At 48.8% G+C, this 23,535-nt stretch overlaps 8 protein-coding genes across 8 annotated transcripts; 4 read left to right on the top strand and 4 right to left on the bottom strand.

Moving 5' to 3' along the window:
- Window positions 1-431: 431 nt before the first annotated feature.
- RhiXN_04958 (GATA type zinc finger) lies at window positions 432-5,069 on the top strand (the record flags this gene model as incomplete). Its single annotated transcript, XM_043324774.1, has 7 exons — window positions 432-1,227; window positions 1,277-2,011; window positions 3,711-4,225; window positions 4,277-4,570; window positions 4,644-4,722; window positions 4,775-4,821; window positions 4,884-5,069. 7 exons carry the CDS (start codon window positions 432-434, stop codon window positions 5,067-5,069), a joined length of 2,652 nt encoding a protein of 883 aa, XP_043177193.1.
- Window positions 5,070-5,381: 312 nt separating this feature from the next.
- Window positions 5,382-6,987, top strand: RhiXN_04957 (macrophage erythroblast attacher; the record flags this gene model as incomplete). Its single annotated transcript, XM_043324773.1, has 6 exons — window positions 5,382-5,486; window positions 5,547-5,729; window positions 5,811-6,026; window positions 6,262-6,447; window positions 6,505-6,831; window positions 6,886-6,987. The coding sequence occupies 6 exons, from the start codon at window positions 5,382-5,384 to the stop codon at window positions 6,985-6,987; spliced, it is 1,119 nt and encodes a 372-aa protein (XP_043177192.1).
- Window positions 6,988-7,628: 641 nt separating this feature from the next.
- On the bottom strand, window positions 7,629-9,722 carry RhiXN_04956 (DEAD/DEAH box helicase; the record flags this gene model as incomplete). Its single annotated transcript, XM_043324772.1, has 4 exons — window positions 7,629-8,217; window positions 8,267-9,487; window positions 9,539-9,611; window positions 9,671-9,722. 4 exons carry the CDS (start codon window positions 9,720-9,722, stop codon window positions 7,629-7,631), a joined length of 1,935 nt encoding a protein of 644 aa, XP_043177191.1.
- An 871-nt stretch (window positions 9,723-10,593) lies between these two features.
- On the bottom strand, window positions 10,594-12,839 carry RhiXN_04955 (C2H2 zinc finger; the record flags this gene model as incomplete). Its single annotated transcript, XM_043324771.1, has 9 exons — window positions 10,594-10,657; window positions 10,710-11,090; window positions 11,140-11,355; window positions 11,406-11,851; window positions 11,907-12,025; window positions 12,080-12,143; window positions 12,238-12,424; window positions 12,496-12,587; window positions 12,696-12,839. 9 exons carry the CDS (start codon window positions 12,837-12,839, stop codon window positions 10,594-10,596), a joined length of 1,713 nt encoding a protein of 570 aa, XP_043177190.1.
- Window positions 12,840-14,472: 1,633 nt separating this feature from the next.
- RhiXN_04954 (uncharacterized protein) lies at window positions 14,473-15,671 on the top strand (the record flags this gene model as incomplete). The annotated part of the gene is made up of 2 exons (XM_043324770.1): window positions 14,473-14,763; window positions 14,922-15,671. The coding sequence occupies 2 exons, from the start codon at window positions 14,473-14,475 to the stop codon at window positions 15,669-15,671; spliced, it is 1,041 nt and encodes a 346-aa protein (XP_043177189.1).
- A 431-nt stretch (window positions 15,672-16,102) lies between these two features.
- RhiXN_04953 (Fungal specific transcription factor domain) lies at window positions 16,103-16,594 on the bottom strand (the record flags this gene model as incomplete). The annotated part of the gene is made up of 4 exons (XM_043324769.1): window positions 16,103-16,181; window positions 16,241-16,323; window positions 16,384-16,401; window positions 16,466-16,594. The coding sequence occupies 4 exons, from the start codon at window positions 16,592-16,594 to the stop codon at window positions 16,103-16,105; spliced, it is 309 nt and encodes a 102-aa protein (XP_043177188.1).
- A 264-nt stretch (window positions 16,595-16,858) lies between these two features.
- On the bottom strand, window positions 16,859-18,186 carry RhiXN_04952 (3-oxo-5-alpha-steroid 4-dehydrogenase; the record flags this gene model as incomplete). Its single annotated transcript, XM_043324768.1, has 7 exons — window positions 16,859-16,979; window positions 17,039-17,185; window positions 17,237-17,374; window positions 17,426-17,514; window positions 17,567-17,826; window positions 17,876-17,965; window positions 18,060-18,186. The coding sequence occupies 7 exons, from the start codon at window positions 18,184-18,186 to the stop codon at window positions 16,859-16,861; spliced, it is 972 nt and encodes a 323-aa protein (XP_043177187.1).
- A 205-nt stretch (window positions 18,187-18,391) lies between these two features.
- RhiXN_04951 (uncharacterized protein) lies at window positions 18,392-23,457 on the top strand (the record flags this gene model as incomplete). Its single annotated transcript, XM_043324767.1, has 14 exons — window positions 18,392-18,487; window positions 18,547-18,718; window positions 18,786-18,829; window positions 18,884-19,442; window positions 19,494-20,983; window positions 21,036-21,190; window positions 21,474-21,578; window positions 21,636-21,745; window positions 21,807-22,184; window positions 22,250-22,581; window positions 22,660-22,785; window positions 22,821-23,122; window positions 23,183-23,332; window positions 23,382-23,457. 14 exons carry the CDS (start codon window positions 18,392-18,394, stop codon window positions 23,455-23,457), a joined length of 4,095 nt encoding a protein of 1,364 aa, XP_043177186.1.
- Window positions 23,458-23,535: the final 78 nt, after the last annotated feature.

Below are 23,535 nucleotides of genomic sequence, written 5' to 3'. Positions count from 1 at the left end.
GCCGATCGAGAAAATGCTGGAACACCTCCATGAGATAGTTCCCAACTCCGTGTATGCTAAGTCAAAGTCTGATAGATTACTATGTACCGCATACAATAAGCACAAATTAAAAGTGGAAAGCACCAGCCCCGGAAAGATTTATTAAGCCATAGTTGTATGCATATTTACTCAGCTGAGTTCGTGGCCCAAGAACCGGCAATTACCAACCAGCAGCTGACCAGTCCGCGGAAATAGCGCTTGATCTGACATGATGGCTCTCCGACTATACCTCTTCACGTCGATCCAAAGACACATTACCATCCATAACCAGAATACAGGGTGAACCTTCCAAGCAACGCTTGATCGTAAGCGATGACCACTTCATCACTTTAAACTATCACTGACTAAATACATAGTAAGCAGGCGAAAATAGTCTAATCCCGGCGGCGACGATGTCGGTATTCTCAGCATCGTCGCTTTCGGTCTCAGATATTTCTTTGGGTCGCAAAGTCAAGCCCCTTCCAAAACGCCAAGTAACTGTGTTGAAAAAGTCGGATGCGGGGGGCGGTATTGCCACAACAAACCCACTCCTCGCGATACCCGCCTATTACCACCCTATAAGTAAAGGGAGAACAGATGGGCTGAAACAAGAGTTCACCGTCATCCCAACTCGCTCCCGTAATCCAAACAAGCAGTTATCGTTTCCGGCCCGGTCGCGAGTCACGGATTATGCTGATGGAGAAGGCGATTACACTGATCATCTTCAACAACCTAATAATACCAAAAAGAGAAAGGTTCCGACCGTCGCCACCACATTTGTTCGGGAATCCAATTTTACCCAAGACGGCGTCGACTTGATTGATGAAGATTCTTCTCAAGACTCTCAAACAGTTCTATCAGCGAACATCGTCAATAACAAGGGGCTTCATAGCATACAAGAGTCCAATCATCGGCGAATTGTCGTGCGTCGAAAACCGGTTTCCCTTGTGACAATAGCTACTCTGCGCCTCAAGGAACTGATGGAAGCACGTCGCAAGATCGTAGGCTTTGCCATACGTGACAACATTGACCCTTTGGCTTTAGAATTTGTTCTTTCTGTACCGTTTGCCCGCCCCCCTATTCGACCTCCCCTCCGTGCATGGTCCTATGGACCCAAACTTCGACGCCGCCCACTTAGTCGTGCACAACCATCTCTCTGGAGAGAACCTTGCTTTTCCAGTAAATTCACATTCTCCGTCCCGAGTCCTAGTATGTAGCATCACTCCACACTTGTGAGTCGTGTTTGATTTTCTTGCAGTCAGCGAGAGATACTCTACAGCCAAGAAGACGGCATCGAGTTTAAAACTACGCCTCCAGTCTGAATTGGCTCGTCAAGTAGCTATCGCCGCAGAGGCGACTCTCAGAACTACATCGAAGCCTCAGAACAACTTGGACACGGAGCGAAAGAAGATTGACTATGAATCTGTTTACGATAAGCCTTTCAAGAAGTCAATCAAATCAAAAAAGAAGAAACGGTCTACTCTGGCAAACGCATCCAACCCACACCATCTACGTAACTATATTCCTTCGCGTGTATCACACTCAGGAGGCCACTCAGTATCGTCGGGTCACGGTCGGTCTCAGGGCAGCAGCTCGCTAGCCCCTCTACCGCTGAAATTTCTCTCAGCGGCTCTTCCCCCCCACCGAAAAGGGCGCCCGTCAACCGCGGAGAGCTTAGGATCTATCCTGATTCACCCAGAAACCGAGTGGATTTGTCCTCTTTGCGAGTATAGTTTATTTTATGGTGATGAAGTAGCAATGCAACGCGCAACAAGGAGTAGGCGGAAGGTGCTAATACGTCGACGTAACGCTCGAGAACGGGCTGCTGCTGCCGCAAGTGGGGGTACTGGATCTAAGAACCAAGATACGTTTGATGACCAAAACGAAGGTGAAAGCGAAGATGACGATGAATCATTTGGCGACTACGATGGTCTCGCTCCCGGTGTGTCTCTTCCTCGAGAAATCGCCACGGCCAGTGTTCAGAATGATCGAGGTCCGCATCCTGGGGGCTAGTCAACCCCTTTTTCCCGCACGCCTGATCGCTTTTATTTGTTTTCTCATCCATTCCATTTATCCCCGATTTTATATTAGACACTGCCGCATGTAGCACCAGTCATATTACCAATCATGGCGCATATTTCAACAGGACAAGGCACCACCATTCTCCGAAACCTATCAGGACGCAAACATGTTTCGATTGCATTGATTATGAATTTGACAGTATTGAGCAATCAAGGTAATCAATACGCTTTGAAATGATACATTGCCTAAATAAGGGCAATCTTGTTTGTATCCGTTATCCATGAATTAGCTTTCAAAAATGGAGCCAATTCTTGAACACAATGTCGTTCGTGAGACCATTGCTGGCAACTTTGGCCGAGCCATCCAGGGCTGACACAAACGTTGGCAGCTAAAGCCCTGAACGATCATAGTCAACCTACTGGCTAACGATCGGCTGCAGTTTCTCTTAGTGAGGTTCCGAGAACGATCAACAAGGCGGAACGATTAGCTAGGCTCCGAGGTGACTACCGGTGCTTGCCTGCCGGCGAAGGACACCCAGCAGCATTTGCATACTTGACATGATGCAATCGTGATCGGGATTAAGTGCATATACACATTCAGATATGTCGTTTTTCGGGCGCGCCGGGCACGGCAGATTGTCGTTATTGGAATCGCTACATGTACGTACATGAGCAGCCTTCACCCCAATGAGGGATTCAACTCGTAATTTTAGTTCGGCCCTGGAACTCGAAGTCATACTTGGGTAATGAGCACACTCGATGATTGGTATGATACATGAGTTTGTCGGTAAGTTGCTGAATTAACAAATAACGTATAGTATTTGTGTTCTGTCAATATGTCGGGCCTTGGGTTAAAGTATATGGCCTAACGAAGTGGTCAGGCGGCTTGGTTTTCACGGAAGATTATCCCCCTGATTTGTTGCTTATGGGCGTTTGCATCTGTTCCACAGCCCTCGTGGTTTTTTCAGGGCTGTTCCAGACCCTTGGGCTCTAGATACCAGAGCTTTTTACTTTGGTGGCATGGCATGAGATGAATTAGACAGTCTACCACACCACGCTTGCCTTGACAGGTTCTGAAGGGATCTGGTTTTATGATCATTGCATGGGATGTTTACCGCATAGGTACTGGCCCAATCCTCGGGCCCCTGGTAGGGTTCGACTGGCTTTCTGTCCTTTAGATGGATTGTCCAGCTTTTCAGTCATTCCCAACAGCCAATGTTTCGATTTCCCATGCTGCCCGTACAACCCGCGGTGAGCTTAGACTCTCATTTTCTTTTGACGTCAATCAGAGACCGAGCAGGTGTAAACATGGGGAGCAGGGTAAGTTCAACACGCACCTATAGCTTATTTCTCTCGCAAACGCCACTTTCTTGAATACGCACGCTGTTACACCAATATATCACCCAGCGTCATTATTATATGATGAAAACATCGATCAAAAACACACTGACATGCGCCAGACCTCTGTGTTTCACTCCCGTGCCTCCATGCGATGATGTTTATTGGTCCATTTTTCGTCCATATTAGTCCGACTCTGAATCATGACATCCATCTATCCCCTACAAGGGCATCTCGATGGCACCAACTTCGAACGAACTATCAGGTTAGTACACTAGATCAAGTCTCTTGGTCATGTGTTGCGCTGAAAGCTGACGCTCGTAAATACTTGAGGCTCTGCCCATCCTCATGAAGAGGAATACTCAGATACATATCAGACATCTACCACCAATCCAAGCTCATCCCAACACCATCTACAACCATTGTCGTATCCACCTCAATCCACATATTACGCTCCCTTTAACCAACCTACTGCGCGACGGGACATGGCTCAAATCCCTTATCAATATCAACCATACTCTCCCATTCCGGGCCCGTCCACTTCTCAATTAGCCGAAGGCCCCCATCCAACATCCCCTTATGTCGGTAACTATGGAATTCCAAGCCAGCCTGCCCTGGGCTCTCATCGGAGCGACCCTTTCTATTATGCACAGCCAGCACCGTCCCCAACAGTACCGACGGTAACAGAAGGGTCATATGGTCGCCAATATATGCCATTCCCACAAACACACATGGGGCTTCCGTATTCCGAGGCTAGTCAGCCTGCTTCGTCCCCGCTTTCTATAGCTCCTCCTCCAGACCAGACAATTGACGACCCTCATACACGTGAAGAGGTTGACTATGGCTCGGTGAGTCCGGTTGGATGCAGAGCTAATAATAGAGGACTAATACTTCTCCAGATTGCGAGCAGCTATCGACATATCATCACAACTGTATCACAGGCATCACCCTCACCCTCGGCTGATTCACCTGGGCACTCATTTGAACCACCAGTCGTCGAAGATATGCTTCATCGAGCAGTGGAGGGGCTTAGATACTTGGACCCAACAAGAGCCGAACAATACCCTTATACGAGTGATTTCAGCGCTCAATCGATTGCATCGGGAGCAGTGGGACCGGAGGGCTCATCCGAGACAGTATTCGTGCGGTACTACGAAGATGGAAAGACCGAGGGCAATCCAATGAAAAAGAAGGTACGTCTCACTCCGGATCTGTGTTTCAATTGTTTTTGCGCACGAAGAAGCCACTGACGCGAGGGGACCGTAGAAGCGCGAGCGTAAAGGCGCCACACAATGTGCGAGTTGTCATGCGACATCAACTCCGGAGTGGAGACGCGGTCCGCTTGGTAAGGCAAAATCAGAGTTAAATGTTTTGCAAAGACTGAGTTGTTTCTATAGGCCCACGAACATTGTGTAATGCTTGCGGTTTGGTATATGCGAAGTTGGTGAGCACAAAAATCATCCTAAACCTTTGGGTGCCACATCACTCATCGTGCATGTATCCTAGATGAAAAAGCGTGCCAAAGAAGAGGAAAAGCTATCACCCGGAGGCTCACCACGCCGTGCTCGTCCAAAAGGGAAATCCCGAGAAGTAACGGAAGAAAGCGAGGAGGATCGAGAACAAGGTAGTGATGATACACTGCCGCCTATGGCTGGTCCATCCGGGATGTCGGGTGGAGGCTATCCGCCATAGTTGTATTAGACTTTTTAATTGTACGAGGATGACGTCATAAGTTTCGTAGACAGTCGCTCGAGCTGTCTTCCTGGAGGGAGAGTGAGTTGATCTTCAATTGCTCTACTTGTCTTGATTACATCTATTTGAACTTTACCACATTATCCATCGCGTTTTTTTTTAAAAAAAAATTGTTCATATTCTGGCTGGACCAGTCCGTCAATCATACTGTGTGAACAATAGTACATTACAAACTCTAAAGGAACCTTATTCATCGGTGCATGATCCTTCAGCCGGCGGCTCGTCAAAGTGTGCCTCTCACGTGAGGCTGACATGTCTGGTTCTCAAGGTCCTCGCGGGACCATAGGAGCGACAACCACCATGAACAATAAAGTAAATATCGAAGGAACCATTCTATTTGAGCAACCTCTTCTCAGAGTAAGCAATTTGACACGATAAGTTACCTATACTCCAATTCACTTATTCTCCGGTGTGTAGGTACCCCATGAGACCCTACGCAAGCATTTTCGAAACTCACAAAAACACATTGAGCGTGAGTTTGGGGCCATTCAGTCCGCATCGGCCGAGCTCGCGAAGCCTAGACTTGGTGATCGGGACCCAATTGAGACAGCAAAAGTTTTGGATGGTGTTATAGCTCGGGTGGAGGGCCTCAAAAAGAGGGTATGTACCTTCACTCAGCCTACCACGTGCAATATGCATGGATACTCTAATTTTTGATCGTGACACAAACATTTCGGCTAGTTGCTAGACATTCAAACAAATCATGTTACTCCCAGCCAAACAGCGTTTAAGCAACGTTTAGAACACCTACTGTTATTAGAAAACGCCGGAACGACGGATCAACCTGATTATATTCGGTGGACAGACACTCGTACTGACAGATGGGTCGTCGATTGGGCGCTCAGGAATTCACGCGATGAAACTGCACTGACCCTCGCCCGGGAGAAAGGCCTGGAGGTAAGTGGTGGGTATGTGTTAGGGTGTATCCGTTTTGATTAGGTAATTGGGTCCAGTTATTGGTAGACACGGAGCTATTCGCAGAGATACGGAAAGTAGAGGACGCTCTTCGGGAGCAGAAATGTGCCGTTGCTTTGGCTTGGTGTAGCGAAAATAAAGCAGCGCTAAAGAAGATGAAGGCGAGTAAGGGATTACGTCCCAACACGACTCATGGACTTATCCCACTCCTATTTAGAATTCCCTCGAATTCGAGCTTCGACTACAGGAGTATATCGAAATCGTCCAACAGGGGAAGACGGCTGAGGCCATGGCGTACTTGAAGAAACACCTTATTTCATGGTATGACACTCACCCACAGCAGTGCAAACAAGCCGCTGCACTTCTTGTTTGTCCTCCTTCGATGGGGATGCTTACCTACAAAGTGTGCCTCCGAAAAAATCCTATTGGCTGATACAGGTTGACTAATTGGATTTGATAGGAGCTGTATGATCCTCAGAGGTGGTCTTATTTAATTCGCACCTTCCGGCACGCCGTTTACGCCTTGTATAATATCCCTACTACTTCCCTTTTGGCACTGGGCCTGTCAGCGGGTCTTACATCTCTTAAACTTCCCGCGTGTTATGACCCTGCTCAACGCAATGTCGACTGTCCAGTATGCGATACAGATGGTTTAGGGGTACTGGCGAAGGAGGTCCCCTGGAGCCACCACATTAATTCGGTGATAGTCTGTCGTATTACGGGCAAAATCATGGATGGCGATAATCCACCCCTGTGCCTTCCCAACGGCCAAGTTTATTCTCAAAAGGTAAGTGTTCACCGAATCCTAATTATCCTAATTATCATTGATATCGTTATGAAGGCCCTCGAGGAGCAAGCAGCCAGGAATAATGGCCAGGTGACATGTCCCAAGACAGGGGACGTATTTTCATTCCAACAAACAAAGAAGATGTTTATCTCGTGATATAAATCATATTTCAACTGCCGTCCCAATATGTACACATATAATTTCCTGTATCGTTTAGCTACGTCAAAGTTCGTGAATACAAGTTATTTTGTCGTCAAGTCAGGTCACTCCGAGTGTCAAGCCGTAAATAATGAATTGCTAGTACATGCGCTAATCTAACATTCTACACAATCTTGGATGCTTTGGTATCAGAATTAGAAAACAATTAGACACAAAACTCGCTAACAAAAGGTCCTGAGATATAACCACAACAAATGCAACGTAAAGCGATATAACGAAACGAAGTACAATGCAGTTGTGGTGAAATAGTGACAATGTGTGATGATAATAGATTTCTACGATGCAAATGAATGAAATGGAAACGTAGAAAGGATGCGCCCTTTCGTCTAGGAAGCGAAAAATCGATAGGCAAAGACGAATAATAATAGATGATGGCGCACAAAAAAAACCACACGGTATCACCAAAAATATTTCATAATTAAATGCGCCAGTTGGACGCGTTATGCGAGCGTCATGTCGTTGATGTCGTAGTCGTTTACCCAAAGCAAGGGAGATCAGCGCAAATGCACGTCGTTAAAAAGGAAGGCATAGAAGGGATTGCATAGGTTGTGTGTTGTTCGGTCGGTTGAGGTAGTGGTTTACCACCAACCTCCACCTCCGCCAGAGTTCCCGTTGGACCAGCCTCCACCTCCACCCCCGTAGCCACCTCCACCAGAGTAGCTGGGCCCGTTGGAGTAACCGCCGCGACCACCACCCGATCTCATTCCTCCACCGAATCCTCCTCCTCCCCCTCCACCGCCACCAGAAGTACGGTAATCTCGGTTTCCGCCGCCGCGTCCACCGCGTCCACCACCTCGTCCGCCACGTCCGCCACCGCCGAAGGCTGACTCTGCTGCAATACTGTCAAGCCAGCCAGGTACTTCTTGGTTGGCTTCCCGTAGCAATCCAATCAACTCGCGAACAATGTTCTTGTTACCACGGTTGAAGAATGCAGTGGATGTTCCTACATTACCCGCGCGTCCAGTACGACCAATACGATGGACATAGTCGTCAATATCGGAGGGAAGGTCGTAGTTGACAACGTGTGTGACGTTGGGGATATCAAGCCCACGGGCAGCAACAGCCGTTGCAACCATGATCGGAGTGCGCCCAGAACGGAAGGTGCTTAGCGCCAACTCACGCTCGCGTTGCGTACGATCGCCATGAATTGATGTAGCGGGAAAACGGCTATGGTGTAAGTTAGCATAAATAATACTGCGGTATGAGCCGGACTTACTTGTTCATGAGATACTCCGATAGCATATCGGCCATGCGCTTAGTTTCCACAAACACAAGCGTCAAACCACCCTGCGGTTCCGAATGAAGGATATCGAGTAAAACAGAACGCTTATCTTGATCCTCAACATACTCGATCTTTTGAGTGATATTTTCGGAGGTAGAACCAACACGCCCGACAGACAGGAAGATATACTCCTTGAGGAAGTCTTTTGCAAGCAGTTGAATGTCTCGCGGGAAAGTAGCGCTGAACATGAGCGTTTGACGGTCCATCACGCCTGGCATATCTTCCCCTTGGACGATGCGTCGGATCTGGGGCTCGAAGCCCATGTCCAGCATCCGATCAGCCTCATCAAGGACGAGGTACTGAACGTTTGCAAGACTGATCCGACCACGTTCGATTAGATCGACGAGACGGCCGGGGGTAGCACTGAGAAGATCGCATCCACGTTCAATTTGACGGAGTTGTTGATTGATATCGGCACCACCGTAGACCACGGCAGGGCGTACCCAAGAGCGATAGGCAAACTTGCGGGCCTCGTCATGGATTTGACTAACAAGCTCACGGGTTGGAGCGAGAATTAAAGCGGTCGGATACGCGCGACGTCGACCATAGCCGGGGTTGGGGTCGGCTGGGGGCGGGCGTGGGCCAGCCGCGAACGATGCAGAGAGAATAGGGAACAAAAACCCGGCGGTCTTGCCGGAGCCGGTTTGTGCGCAAGCCATCAGGTCGCGGCCAGCGGCGACGATAGGAACAGAGTACTTCTGAACCGGGGTTGGCGTAGTATAACGAGCGTACTGAATGTTCTCCAAGAGCACAGGGTCGAGAGGTGGGTTGGTAAATTGATTGACTGGTTCAGGCACGCCGGCTCCAGTCGCTTCGACAGGAATGTCTTCGTATTTGTCAAAGTTAATACCGGTGTGTTGCTTCAATGGGTCGTCGGCGTCGCCGTAAAGTTCACGTTCCATAGTGGGGTTACGAGAAGCGATGACATGCTTGCCGTCTTTCCAATAGCCATAGCCATCGTTACGACGTCCGCCGCCACCACCGCCACCACTACCGTGTGAGGGATTGGATCCCCAAGTAGAGTTTGCTGAACGCCCTCCGCTGGCAGAACCACCGCGAGGAGCCCAGGAGCTTCCACCGCTTGAACGATGGCCTCCAAAGTTGTCAGAGCGGGGCCGAGAGTTCGCACTACCAGAATCGGACCAGCCGTTGCTCCTAGTCAAAACGTCAGCACGCGTCGAACACGCGTTGGAACAGAATACATACGGAGTTGAATCGTTGGCTGCGCGAGCACGTAAGTGGGGAGGAACGTAAGCTGCTCGCTCCAGTCCCATCGAGGCTGGATGGGGGAGAAAATTTAGTCATGAATGCACTGCATGACAAGGACTCGTGGCGCACCAAACTGGCTCTCCAAGGAGCCGTTTACAGAGCCATTTTGGTTGATAGTCATACGTGTAATAGTACGAGTCTAGTTTTTTTTTTCTATGAAAAATCGATACGACGGATTGTGGGGTGTCCAGTGGACGTCGTGGTAAAGAAAGATGGAGAAGGCCCAAAATGCAAATCAAAAATTGGTGTGTGCGTGTATTTGTACGCGCCACTCGGGCTACAGGCTCCAATGCCCAGCTCAGCTATTTTGGTGCTACTCAGTCTCTCTTCGGCTAGCATAACTGCCGGCGTTTCATAGATTAACGTTTTAAGCTACTGGATCTCTCCGATAAATACTATTACTACCCGAACCAAAAGACTTCTGCCCGGGTCACCATGAAACCGGGCGGCGTCCTGGTATATGCTAAAGTTGGGAGGTGAGACTTGGCTTCTATCACAAAACTCACCCAATCACGATACCCAGAGATCTTGGCATGTCATGCGTGGGAGGGCTCTTGCCATGTCGCACAGGAAGCACTCACGTTTCCCATTATAGTAGCGAATTGCACATGTCTATTAAACGTCCAATTAGTCATAAATATAGCCCCTCCCGCCCGGCTTTGAGAGTTGGGCGATGATAACCAACCCCGTATTGATGGGTTCTGGTCAAAGCCTAGCCACAGCTAGACCGGCAAGTATTATGCGCTCAGCGTAAAACAAAATTCTATCGCATAGAAATTAACGAATTCAAGTTGCAAAGGCTCCAATCATCATCATAAGGGTATCTAAATCACGTAAACACACGAGGCCACAAGGACAACCAAACAAATAAAGCAACATGAGGATACAGAGTTCGACCAACAAAAACGCGATAAAGCAAGAGTCAAGATTCAAGAGTTAGAAAGAGGGGAATAGGTATGGCAAGTGATTGAAACAGTCCAGGGCGCGGTGAGTTATGAATATGCAGGAGCCCCATAAGCACTTTCGATCCCTTGCTGCTCAAATGCGGTATGGTCCCTGATACATAATCACATTAAGTCAAGTCAAATAAATGAACACGGCAACTTACTTCTTTTTGCTGATGCTTGATGGGCATGATATGCATTTCCCATCCTTAACTTCAGCATTGACACCCGTCCAGTGCCTCCGTAATGCGTCTAGACGAGAGAACTCCTTGCCGCATACACATTTCGGTCGTAACACGTCGCCGTCGCCCGGTTTCCAGTCCACCGGGAGCAAGGTTGCTTGAGACCGGCTGAGCTGTCCCATCGTCACAGCCAAAGCCTCCGCAGGAACATGAACAGCCCTAACATGTCGCCGCAGCTCCACTGATCGATTGAATGGTTCATCACACTGTACCCCAGTAATGGGATCCTTGTACCCGCATGCGACGGGCTGTCGGTCACCAGATGGCCGGTATCGAGACTGTTTGGTTGTAGTAGTTGAGATGCTAGTACAATAGTGAATACGGGCAGTAAAACTTGGTAGATAAGACATACGCCAACGGTACATTGTCTTGAGGGAAGAGTCCACGTGCTTTTCTACGTTGCTGGCTAGTATGCTTGCGTGCATGTTTGGCGTTCGGGACGCTTGGTAGCGAATGTGAAGAGCTGGGTATAGTACTCCGTAAAGCATCATTGGTTATTGGGCCCGATGTCGAAATAACTTTTCGCTCAAACTCATCAGGAACCGCAAAGCGACTGAAGTCAGTACCTCTACAAGAAGGATTAGTCACTCAAGTACTGGAGGTAGTTAACACACTCACAATGAGACTGATATTCCCATAGTGCCAATGAACGGGTCTGATGATGGTGAGACGCCAGATTGACCGGTGTATGGTGGGGGAGGAAGCTTGCCGCTGAACGTATACGTTGTTTCTGGTACAGGTCGTTCAATGGTGCGAGTTTCTGATTGAGAGCGCTCTGAACTCGCATCACTCCCGGCCGGCCGTCCCTTTGGACTTTCAGGCGTGACTGGGCCCAATAAGTTGTCCAATCGAAACGCAGGAGATTGAGAAGCAGGTCCTTTCCCCTTCCCTTTGATATCCGCATACACTGACTCGTTCACATTCTTCGGGAATGGTTTACTGGATTTACTGGATTTACTGGAACGATCATCGACTTGGTCTTCTAATGCTGCGTAATGTCGCTTGTTACTTGTGGAACCATTCGTTGTCTTGGAACTCCTGGAAATTGCGTATTCTTTCTGTGGCTGAAAATGATTGTCAGCCGGTTAACAAGCCGAAACATATTGAGACGAATCGCACCCCTTGAACCGTGCCAAGCTCGGTATCGGCGGGTGTCCTATACACCGCCGACGGACCATCAATACGCCGTGTATCCCGAGGCCGGGCATAATGTGGGTATTGGAGCTGAGGTCTCTTATCTGTTGGCTGATGAGAAGGGAAAGAACAATGCTGCATAAATGCTATTGACATACCAGCAGCCGTGGGGGTGTCGTAGAGGCATGGGGGGAATCCTCGGATAATTCGGGCGCGGATAAGCTTTGAAATGGAAAGGATGTGGCACGATGAGCTCGGCAGAAAGGGACCGCGGCCTGCTATTGGCAATAGCCAACCGTTGAGAAAATCCACTCACCGAATCATCCTCGTTGCGCGGAGGATGCCTTACGTGTATGGAGGGAGCAGGGAGTGCGCTAGACAATACTGAGATCTCAGGATATGGTAGTGCTGGTTTTGTTTCCTCCAGTGTAGACTGCTCCGTGGGCGGGGCCGTGTAGCTTGGGGAAGCCGCAGACAAAGAAGAGGTGACGGAATCTCGAACACTGGGGCAAAGAATGGGGATTTGAGTATATGGGGAACGCTAGATCCCAGAAGGTCAGGAATAGATACTCACGGATCGTACATCACCCTCCTAGTAACAGGTCTGGCAACAGGTTCCTCAGCAGTGGTGCCAATGGTGGGCAAGGGTGGTGAATGGTGGTTGGGCTATGTTGATCCTGGGCTATATTCAAGCTTCGCGTCGTGCGAGTAGATGATTGAACTGGTTTAGAAAAGCCTGAAATGAATAAGAATAAGAATATGGAAACGCGCCACAAATTTGTTCGTAGCGAGATCTGTGAACGTGTTGGCTTTTATCTTACCTATGAGGCTCTCTGGTGGTGTAAGAGTATTATCAGGTACGTGGTAGACAGCAAGAGAGTGTGAGGCTCGTCCGCGAGGTGGCACATCTTCAGTCATGGCGGAGGTAGGAGTTGATCCGAGATGACTGGGGGTAATGGCCGGTGATGTCTATCCTTACGAGCGGCAACGCCTGCGTTGGGCATAAACTGAATATTACTTTGACTGTTGCATGGATATTGGTCGAAACTGCCAATATCAGCTGCCAGTGATGGTTGACGAGAGAGAAAAAAGGCACTGGCTGTACGAGAAGGTTGTCAAAATACTACCCAAGGCGTAATGTGCCACAACTCCGATCCGAAACAGTGGATGGCATGACGAACTGATCTAAACTAAAGAAGGTACTCCACTACGCCCGGAACACTATGTGGGTCTTGCATCGCATCAATTACATACCCATTTGTATGCTAAATTGGCCATCTTATTTGACAACAAATGTGTCACATATCCCTTCGCACATCCTTCATACCCCCTTCGCATACCCCAGCAATATATAGTTCCATGTTCACTGGTACGTGGTCGACTTGGGGCAGCATTTCTGTCGCATGTGGCCCATCACATTGCAACTCGCTACACGCGCAAAAGTCTCTCAGATACTCAGTGATTTAAAATTGATCCAACTCGATCGCTGTGTCCCACCAGGTTACGTTATCTTTCTGTGAATCTGATAGTGCATGCTGGGAGAGCTGAGTGTCTAAGGCAGCTGGGATATCTACATGGTTGGCGTAGTTTGATGTCCCTCGATCACGCTCCAAGGCACACCATTTTCGGCAGCGGACAGCGGCTAGCCCCGACTTGCCGCGGCTGATGGGCGCTTAGCACCATTACGGCCAACTTTCGATTGTCCGAAAAGCCTTCTCCCACGCGTATGAACACCGCCCTCGATATCGCTGACCAAACAAATAGACAGATAAACGCCAATGATGCAATGTAATCAAGAATCGCTGAGGAATGCGTGCCCCGCTTGGCATTTTTTGTCGAGTGTTGCGACCACGACTATTGAAACCTGTACATGTCGGGGTTGCCCGGCGTACGACCTTTACCGATCATCACGAGATGTCTCGTATGGTATTCGAGTTCTGTAACTCTGGTTGGGACTATCTTGGGAAAGACAAGCACGCGGCACATGTTACTTCATTGACTCTGAGATTTTGTACTTGGACATCTTGCAATACACTATCTTCAAGTCACTCCCTTTGGCACTTGTTTTATTTTTTCTCTTGCTTAGTCTCACACCTCAGGTACCTGTACGAAAATGACCCATTTTGCTATAGGTAAATCAAGTTACATGCTAGTGGACACACCTGATGCCCGACATACCATTATTCAGGAGCTTCGCGAACTATTTTACCATTAGAACTAATTTTTCACATTCCCTTTGTCTCGATTCATGCGATGACGCACTACTCCGAACCCATCAGAGAGATGAAATACTCGCAACTAGTAAGAGTTCTTACTTTATCTACTAATCTAGTATTGATTCAGTCCTTTCAGTTGCTCCGAATTTTTTTCTGTATTTTGTTCCCAAACAGGCATTCGCGACTCGATCCATTCGCTCAAAGACCTGTATTTCGACTCTGTTCGGTGTTGGATCGGATTATCCAAAGGCTACCAGTAGGTCTGGCCACAGGACGTGCCAAATTGCACAATCTCTAGTTTCAACCTGCCCCCACGCGATATCTATACTTAGACAATGGGCCGAGTCTATGCTTTACAATCGTATGTGTTGGCCGTCTCCTCGCCTGGTTGGTATTCTGACTGGGAGATCGTCGTGAATGCAGGGGCCGTCACCTGCAATTTTTCCATGTTCCCCGTTGGAAGTCCCAATTCGCTTTGCCCAATTTGTCGCACAATGCCCGAGCCCACGTTCAGTCCTGGTGGGATTTTCCCATCCGATTCGGTCCTTGGCGTGATCCCCAAGTCCTTATGCAGTGCCTCATCAGGGACGCCGAATTACAATTTGAAGGGGATCGTGAAATCAGCTGTAAGTATAGCTACGCTTTGTTTATACTTGGCTCCGGCAAACGCAGCACACCTGTAAGTGTGTTCACCTTAACATAACATGACGAAACTTCACACGCCCCATTAAAATGTAGCCCTAAAGACGATCACATACCTAGCATAGTCTATATACTTCCACAGCCCTACGACGCCAATTCGCGTCTTGACCGACGTGACACATCCACACATGACTCCCGTGGCGCACGTTGGAAAGGAATGGTTATTGGTGCCAGTGTTGGCAGTACGGCTGGTGCCGTGATCCTCGGAATTGGTATCTACCTATTGTATCGTGCTCATCGCAAACGACGTATTTCACCGTCTGAATCTCTGCCAATTGAGATGCAGCCAGCAAGATCTCCTCGCCCCAGACCTTCGAACGTCACACAAGTTCTACATACTCGTCCTCCTCCACGAACCCAAGCGCAAGAGGCACCGGGTCCCCCCAGCTCTTGGGCCTCTAAGGCACCCCAAACTCCGTCACTGGCCAGCTTAGAGCTTCAGCCTCGACTCTTACATCCCCGCGACATCAGCCGGGCTACTCATATTAGGGCCAGCACCGGGTCTCAGTTCACAGAACATTTTGAACCGGTAATCAGGGCGTACCGACGCCTCTCGGGAGGAATATCTGCGGACAGGAGTCAGTCGCCAAGCATAACGACTCATCAATTCCAAGAAGGGACCGACCCGCAGGGGAGCAGCCAGCACCGCGACCCAAACGCACCCAGCACTTCGACCCATGAAGAAGCCTCGGAACAATCTGAGCACACTCGGCGCGATTCGCAAATGACAGTCACCCTACCACCCGGTGCGGCAGCTCCAGTTGAATCAGTCGGAAATTACATACCACCCGAGGCAACAATCGCTCAGAACGGCCGAATCCAACTTTCCTAAACGCCGCCAAATTAACAATGAATCTTTAAGCTTTCGATGTGAGCTTTTGACGAACACGTGTCTCGCTTTATAGATTGATCTTCAAGTACACTTGATGGACTAGCTACTCGGACATCTTTAGAATTTCTTCCCTTGTACTTGCCCGCAAAGGACACTTTATCGTTGATCACTTCGGGCCCCGCCTAATTACAATTGGACCTTGACGCTAGAATTGACTTTACACTCACGGACTTGTTACGAACTTTTTATTTTGGGACTATTCAGCATGTGGTTTTTGTTTGTCATTATAAACCTCATGGGTGTCTTCAATGTTATTTCTTGGGCCATTAGATTGAAATTTTTGTAAATTAATCCAACAAGCATTCCGACCCGAATACCAAGCTCAAGTTCTGCCCCACCGTACATATATCGTACAAATATATACCATTTGATTAGTTTGCGTTGTGCTGCGTCGCTACATCTACAATAGGAGTGCTGCCGATCGCCTGAGCAAACGTAGAAGTTCTTAACCTTGGGGAAATATGTGTCATTGTATACATACCGTCTTTCAAAAGAATTTTCGGACTCACTGATTCCGTTTCGAAAGAACCCGGATCGTATTATTCTGTTCGGCTGGCGTCATTTCTTGCCAGTTAGCGATCCTCGATAAGGTCTGTGGCCAAAACTCGAGGTCAAAAGGTTTCCGGTGCCAGTCTGAAATGTAAATACTCACACCGTCAGAATTCACTACCTAGGTTAAAAACGTAGCTCAGTTGCTGTGTCCCTGGATGTATGCGGGTATGAAGAAAACTTACCATTGGTCCGAGCTTATCAAAGCTAATACTCTTGCCTCCAATCTCAAGGGTTGTGGTACCAGATTCATTGGCTGAACCCTCCTCGGGAGCTGGTAGTGCTAGGGGTGTCGAGGTTTTGGGTGATGACATTATAATCGGACCAGAGGGAAAGTTGTATGTTTGTGAGCTTGAGCAGGAGTCAATTTATGACGTTAGCTTTCGGTGTTTGCGTTAGTTTGCTTCGTGGGGTGTTCTGGAATAGTCCAGTTATCATTCGAAGGCGCATCCTGAGATACGATTACTATTAATCAATCGAATACATATCTATGCGATGGCATTATGGCAATATTATTAATGTTACACTGCAAACATACACCGTAAATATGTACTACATTCAATAATCGAACCGGGTGGCTAAGCTTGGTTATCTGCTCTTTGTTGCTCTTCTTCGTAAGCCTTCTTGCCATCAGTCTCTTCGTGAAACTGATACATGGGAAGATCGAGAAGGAAGGTAGTCTTGATGAATTGAGGTAGCCTATTGTCAAAAGGTATTTTTAGGGAGAGCTGCTCACATGCTAGGGTTATTATGCATACCTCTCATACAATGCTGGAGGAAATGGGATCAATACGCTGGTACGCTTCATGTACCGCTTATAATTCGGCCATGCGTTTCGGTGGGTAGCGTTGGGTCCATTAGAAAGTAAGTAGAACTTTTGGGCAGTAGGTTTTTGAGCAGTTGGACTTTGTGGAGGACTGGTCAGAGAACGAAACAGTAAGGCCAAAGGTACATACATTCCACTTCCAAAAATAAGCAGCACCATTGTGAACAACGGGCTGACGAGTGCGCCCAGTTGAGCAGAGCGTGGCCCGCCACTCGTGCCCGAGGTAGCTGAGAGGGAGACTAGCCAAACACCCCACCAGCAAAGGATCCTATTTAATGAATAAGAAAATCGCAGTATTTATACTGGATTTATTACTCACTCTCCAAAGTAAGGTGGATGCCTGGAGTACTTCCATAATCCAATTGTTGTGGGCTGATCTTTTGGGGGATGTGTTTGTTTGTACTTGAACTATTCTAAGAGTCAGAATATATCTTACTAAGCCAAAAAGATAGCATCATACCTTTTGAATGTCAGCAGTACTCTCGATCATCCAACCTATAGCCCAAAGAATTACGCCGGCGATATCAGTACCAGTGCCGAAACTGGGTTGACCACCGGTTGACGTTACTCCAGGTGAATTAAGAATAGTGACTGGCAGAGAGACTGTCCAGACCCAAACAATCTGACCAACCCAGAATGCCAAAAACTTGAAGAAATGGGAGCGTATATCATCAAAACGAGTATCCGAGCCAGTCTTGAGCACCCTAAAGAGTAAAAAGCCTAAAGTTAAATAAGTAAAGGATCAAATAGTAATGCCCACCGGACTCACCTGCAAGGCGTGTTGCCCAAACAAGAATAAAGACGGTGGCCACAATGTTCCGTGCATGGTAGACACCGTTCATACACAAGGTAAGGATTGCTAATAGAAAGAAATTGGATCCTGGAGTTGAGGATTTGGTAGGCAAAGTAGAATCAGCTAATCTACGCAAGGCTAATAGCGAGGCACTATGCACCTCCCGTAAAGTCAGTAATCTTGTCGAATTGGAGTGTCCATGCGATAGCAAAGCCAAGCAGCTGGTATCCGGTGGTGACCAGAGCTGTCAAAGCGAGGTAGTACTTGTCGAGTGCGTTGATTGGCATACTAGGATGGGGATATGAATGACGTTTGAACCAGTTAGTCCCTTTATATTCTGTTTCGTGAAGAATGGTGTCATCGTTATGGCCCGACCGAATTATCTGATCGAGCCGCAACCATCGAAGTTACAGATCGAATCTTATGTTAGCCATAGGCGCCGAGCGGTTAGTATTTCAGCCTTCGATATTTGCATACAATTGATCCACCACCATGATAATAGACATCTCAGATCCTGAAATAACAAAGGCCTATCAGTCAATTACCGAGGATAGGTCGAAGGACTGGCTTATACTTTCTTACTCTAAAGTGAGCATAGTTCTATTTCAGCTCTGGGCTTGGCAGGAAACGGCTAATTACTTTCCAAGGCACGCGATGCCCTCCGCCTCGTTGACAGTGGACCTGGGGGGCTTGAAATCGCACGCGAGCACGTGAAGGTACAATCGAGTGATGTGAATTTCTCGTTGATTCGAGTGAATGAGTCCGGCTCTTTGGTTCTGGTCTGTTTCATTCCTCAAGCGGTCGGGGGCGTTAAACGAGGTTGGTTGGCTGCAGTTCCAGCAGTGTTGCAGTCTGAAAACGTATGCTTGTTTATTTGTTTGCGCAGCGCGTGCTATTGTTCACACCCGAGCACTCGAAGATGTTTTTCCGGTACGAGGATATTAAACGCGCGTCATGAATCCTGGCTGAAATGATACGGAACAGGCTCGTCGAGCAGTCGTTAACGTTGCTAGCGAGACAGAACTCACCTCCACCTTGGTCGACAATGCACTACGATCCCGTGTAGCAGTCCCAGAGACTCGTTTCCCTACACAGATACAGCGACCAATGTCACCACCCCATAGCTCAGAAGAAGGTCGAGTCGGTTTCAATGTAGCGCCTCGGGTATCCTCTTCCAGTAGCACTCTGACGAGGGAGCGTGAGCTACCCCTGAATTTGGCGCAACCGCTTGATTCAGAACGCAGTCAAGAGTTAGCGAATCAGAATATAAAGGCCACGGACGACTTGGCTCCAACAAGTGGTGGGATCGCTCCGGAAAGAAGCAAGGCGAGTGTTCGGAATGGTAAACCGCAGCTCAGTGTATCAGTACCACCTAGAAAAGAGAAAGGCCTACGGCCTGTTGGTCACGATGGCTTTGGTAGAGGGTCTTACGAATTTGATGCATCTGAAGATGATGAAGACGATGGTGATCAGGATGATTCTGATGAGGACGATAGACAAAAGGATCTCAATGAAGGGGATGAGAACATTGTCGTACGACTTAGTGAGCCATATTTCGACAAGGGTACTGCTTGAGCTGATAGCGACTTTCTAGATTCCAGACCCTCTTCTCGCGGGGCCACCCCTCCCGCTGGTCCATCTATACTTCGACATCCCTCTCCCATACCAACAAAGATTGAACATGGATCTTCGGTCGCAACTTCTCTGGGCACATGTGCCCATATACGCTTCACCGGTCCACCCAAGGACCACCCTCATCCTGACCACCATCCATTAAAGCCTACAGACATCATTATTACAGACATGCATCCCGCAAGTAGACCTGGGATAGAAGGATTACCCAGTACCAATCAGGCAAGCAGTGTGGGGACATCGATGACAATTTCCGAACTTCCTTCATCCAGTTCAACTGTGTTTCAACGAAGTACTATTGCATTGTCTGAACCCCTTGGGAAGACCTTACCTCAGGTCTACCCAATACAAGATCTGCCCGTCAACACTTCTAACACGTCAACTTCGTCGGATCAGTCCAAGCACCCGCAGGCTACAGCCGTGGCGTCATCTCTGTTGCCTAGCTCTATCACGTGGGCGTCAACCTCGCAACCAGGCCCATCCATCCCTCCATCCGATTCTATTAATTATCCACCACCCCCCGATAGCGAACGAGCTGGTCAAATGCCCCCGCCGAGACTCCCTAGTGTGCAGGAGTCCTTTGGCCCCAGTTTCGAACGTACACTGCCTCAGCTCTCTCAAGGTCCCGTTTCAGCCATCTCATCGAGCAGCCTAGGCGCCTTTTCTCCAGGCACTTCGTCACTGAGAACTCATTCGAGGAATACTAGTATATCTACAACTGGGCAAACACATGTTCCAAGTGGGACGCTATCCGCGTTTGGGCGACGCCCCTCTGTATCCAACAATCAGCAAGGGGTCAACATGAATGCGGTATCAAACTCTGCTACGCGTCTTCAGCTGGAAAACATGAGCCCAAGCGCGTTGATGGAGCGGTCCAGTACCACCAATACGGCAACCACTTCATCCTCAAGTCCTTCCCTACGGTCTTTCACGATACAGACCCAAGGGATGACAGAGGCTCAAGCTCAGGCCGCCAGGTTTCGGGCCAAATGGGCGGCCGAAGAGCAAGGAATAACTCTTGCTCCACCACCAGCACCAATTCCTTCATTACCTCGCAGCCCGCCCTTGACACCACCCATCAGCCCACCGCGATCACTCAATGTAGACGAAGCAGGACGTGTGCGCCGAGATGGGGTCGAAAAGATGCGCAGGGAGGCTGAAAGACGAAGGGAGGAGGATGAGAAGAAACGTTTAGCCGAGCAACAACGACAGGCCGAGGTAGAACAGCAGCTCAAATTGGCAGAGGAGCGCAAGAAGAAGGAAACTAAAGATCGTGTTGCCCAGGAGGAGCGGAGAAGAGCTGCAGATCTTCAGAGAAAGGTCATGGAAGAAGAATTGGGGAAACGAAGGGTCGAGGAGAGGATCAGGGCGCGGGAGAAGTTTGCTGAAGCAAAAGGGACGGATAAGGTGTTCTTGACGGGTCATATCAATATCCAGGTGCAGAATTCTACGGTGAGTCACTAAATGTTCCTAGGAGGTTATATGCGTATTGACAGAGTTGCAGACTTGGCGAAGAAGGTTCTATGAGCTTACAGCCGACGGCTGTCTGCGCCTGTACAAGTCTTCAGATGCGCCGGACCGTGTCAAGCCCTCAGACGTAATCCTGCTCCAAGGGGCGTGTTCGATTGATCGAAATGTGGACGAGCTTGAGTTAATCCCGTATGCATTTCAAGTTCAGTTGGGTGGAAGAAAAGATGTTTGGTCTTTTTACGCGGACTCACAACACGACATGGATATTTTGACTGAGGGTCTGACTGGGGTTATCAGATTGAGTTCTTGAGTTGTATCGCGGACTCTTGTGTATGCTATCAGAAGCTATGGCCTTGCTTGTGTAGTCACTGTTATTTATTATGGTATCATCCCGTATTGTCAGTTCCTGGCTTCTGCCGAGGTGACGATTCGCGGAGGATCGCACGTAAACTTAATGACCTGCCTTATTTAGGCCGGACCCTTGGTTGGTCATCATCGTTCATCCTAAGCCGCCGCCGAGCTTGGTGTTCAAGCAACCTCTTCCAGCGAAAAAAACCATCTTCTTTTTTCTGTTTATGTCAGTTAGGTACTGAGTTGTTCCACTGCGCTTGATAATTCGTCCACTCTTTCTTAGTTCCGATATATTCTTCAATGGCGTCTGTGGCTGTTCCGAAAACGATGTCTCGGCCATCGTCGCAATCGTCATACCGAGCCCCAAGCCCTGCGGGGAGCATCGAGTCGAGTGTGTTTCTTGCGCTTGTCATAATTCTGCTTTATCCTGAGTTAATTTGGATTCTAAACCTAGCTGGGAGGTCTCCCTTGAAGCGCGCATCGCTGATTCCCGTTCCCCGCCCATCGACTCCCCAGCGCTCACCCTTGACTCCATCTGCTCCCATACCCATTCCCTTTTCTCCAGACTCTGCAATGAGCACACCTGTTAACAAGACACGCAGGAGCTCCTCTTTTGACAAACTAACGGCCACCATTGCTGGAGACTCCATGATACCAGTCCGTGTAACGACCCCCGGCCGCCGTACAAGTTCGCCGGCGCTTAACGGCACTGGACACGGAAACACCAGCCTGGATGCTGGCGCTATCCCAGAAGGTGTTCCTATGGGATTCAGTCCTGTTAGTCCCACTCACGGGGGGCCACGTTCACTCTCGCCAACACGAACCTTGTCGCGTAAGTCTCATGACATGGTCCAGACTCCGACTGAATACTAAATGAATGGGTGAATTTCGCTTCAGGAATCCCTGTTTCGTCCGTTGGCCATGCACGTACACTTGCCGATGATGGCCAGCGCCAGCAGCAGCGCGCACCATCGCCAACTACGCCCGTTGGAGATGCCAGCCTTCATGGCGATGCGTCATTTCGTTCATCCAGTTTGCTCTCGCCGCTTCCCAGCACTTCGGGTGCCACATCAACCCCCACATCCCCTTCTGCAGGCTATCGGCGCTCGCTAGTTGGGGGTGGGACAACCAAAGTCCTGGCAGATCTCCAAGCACATACCCTACAAGTCAAGAGTGTGCTTGAAAATACCAAGTCTCAATTACGTTCCTCGCAACGCACGATTGCACAGGTATGTCCCGTTGATTTTTCTCTTTGATCGGGCTTCATTTATCATTGACGTTATCGTCTGGCGTTTCATCATTATTAGTTGACCCGTCAAACAGAGGATTTGAAGGACGGACGCGAACGCCTGAGAATTGAAAATGAAAGTCTTAACAACGTTGTCGCACGTAAGGAACGGTTGCTACAAGAGGCAGGTAATTATCATTTGCCCGTGATTTCAAAGCTGACAGTACGGTTACCCTATAGACTGCTGATCGAGCGCGCAAGGCAGAAGCTGAGGTACAGGCTCTCAAAGCTCAGCTGAAGGATGAGACTTCTGCGTCCAAAAAATCCATGAAAGAAATGCACACAACTCTTTCTCAAGCCAAGGTAGTGGCTCAGCGTAGCGAGCGAGAGTATGTCCAGTTAAGGGATACACTGTCGACCATGCGTGAGGGCTGGCGCAAGGAGGTCGAAACTCTACGGGATCAAATGAGGGGTTCGCAGAATGAGGCCCAGGAGGCTTTGTCCAAGCAGATCATGCTGCTAAAACTGCTTGAGGACCAGAAGTAAGAGTTTTTATTTACCACTTGGTCGTTTACGCTTGTTCATCATGACATGTGATTCAGGGTGGAGCGAGAGAACATGGACAAGTTACATGCAGAATACCGAGCTGTGCAGGACGAATTTACGAAGCAGTTTAGGTCAGAGTTGGCCGCGGCACTAGCGACGGTTGAAAAGTCTGCTAGAGATTGTGATTCCGCTGACCGAACAGCAAGGTAAGTGTCGCTGTCCCGTTAGCTATACTCTACTTTAACATGCTCGCAGAGACGTGGCGGACGAGCTGGCTCGCCTTCAGCGCTTAATCAAGGCAGGGCCCACTCTCGAAGAATCAGGCCAGTAAACATTCGCCATCTTCCATACTTTCCTCTGCCGCGTAATTTTTTGTTGTATACCACATGCTTTCGAACGTCTCTCACGC

This window comes from Rhizoctonia solani, chromosome 2 (genome assembly GCF_016906535.1).
Source record: "Rhizoctonia solani chromosome 2, complete sequence".
NCBI lineage: Eukaryota > Fungi > Basidiomycota > Agaricomycetes > Cantharellales > Ceratobasidiaceae > Rhizoctonia > Rhizoctonia solani.
Note: the sequence above shows the minus strand (reverse complement) of the source record. Positions and strands in the feature narration are given on the sequence as shown.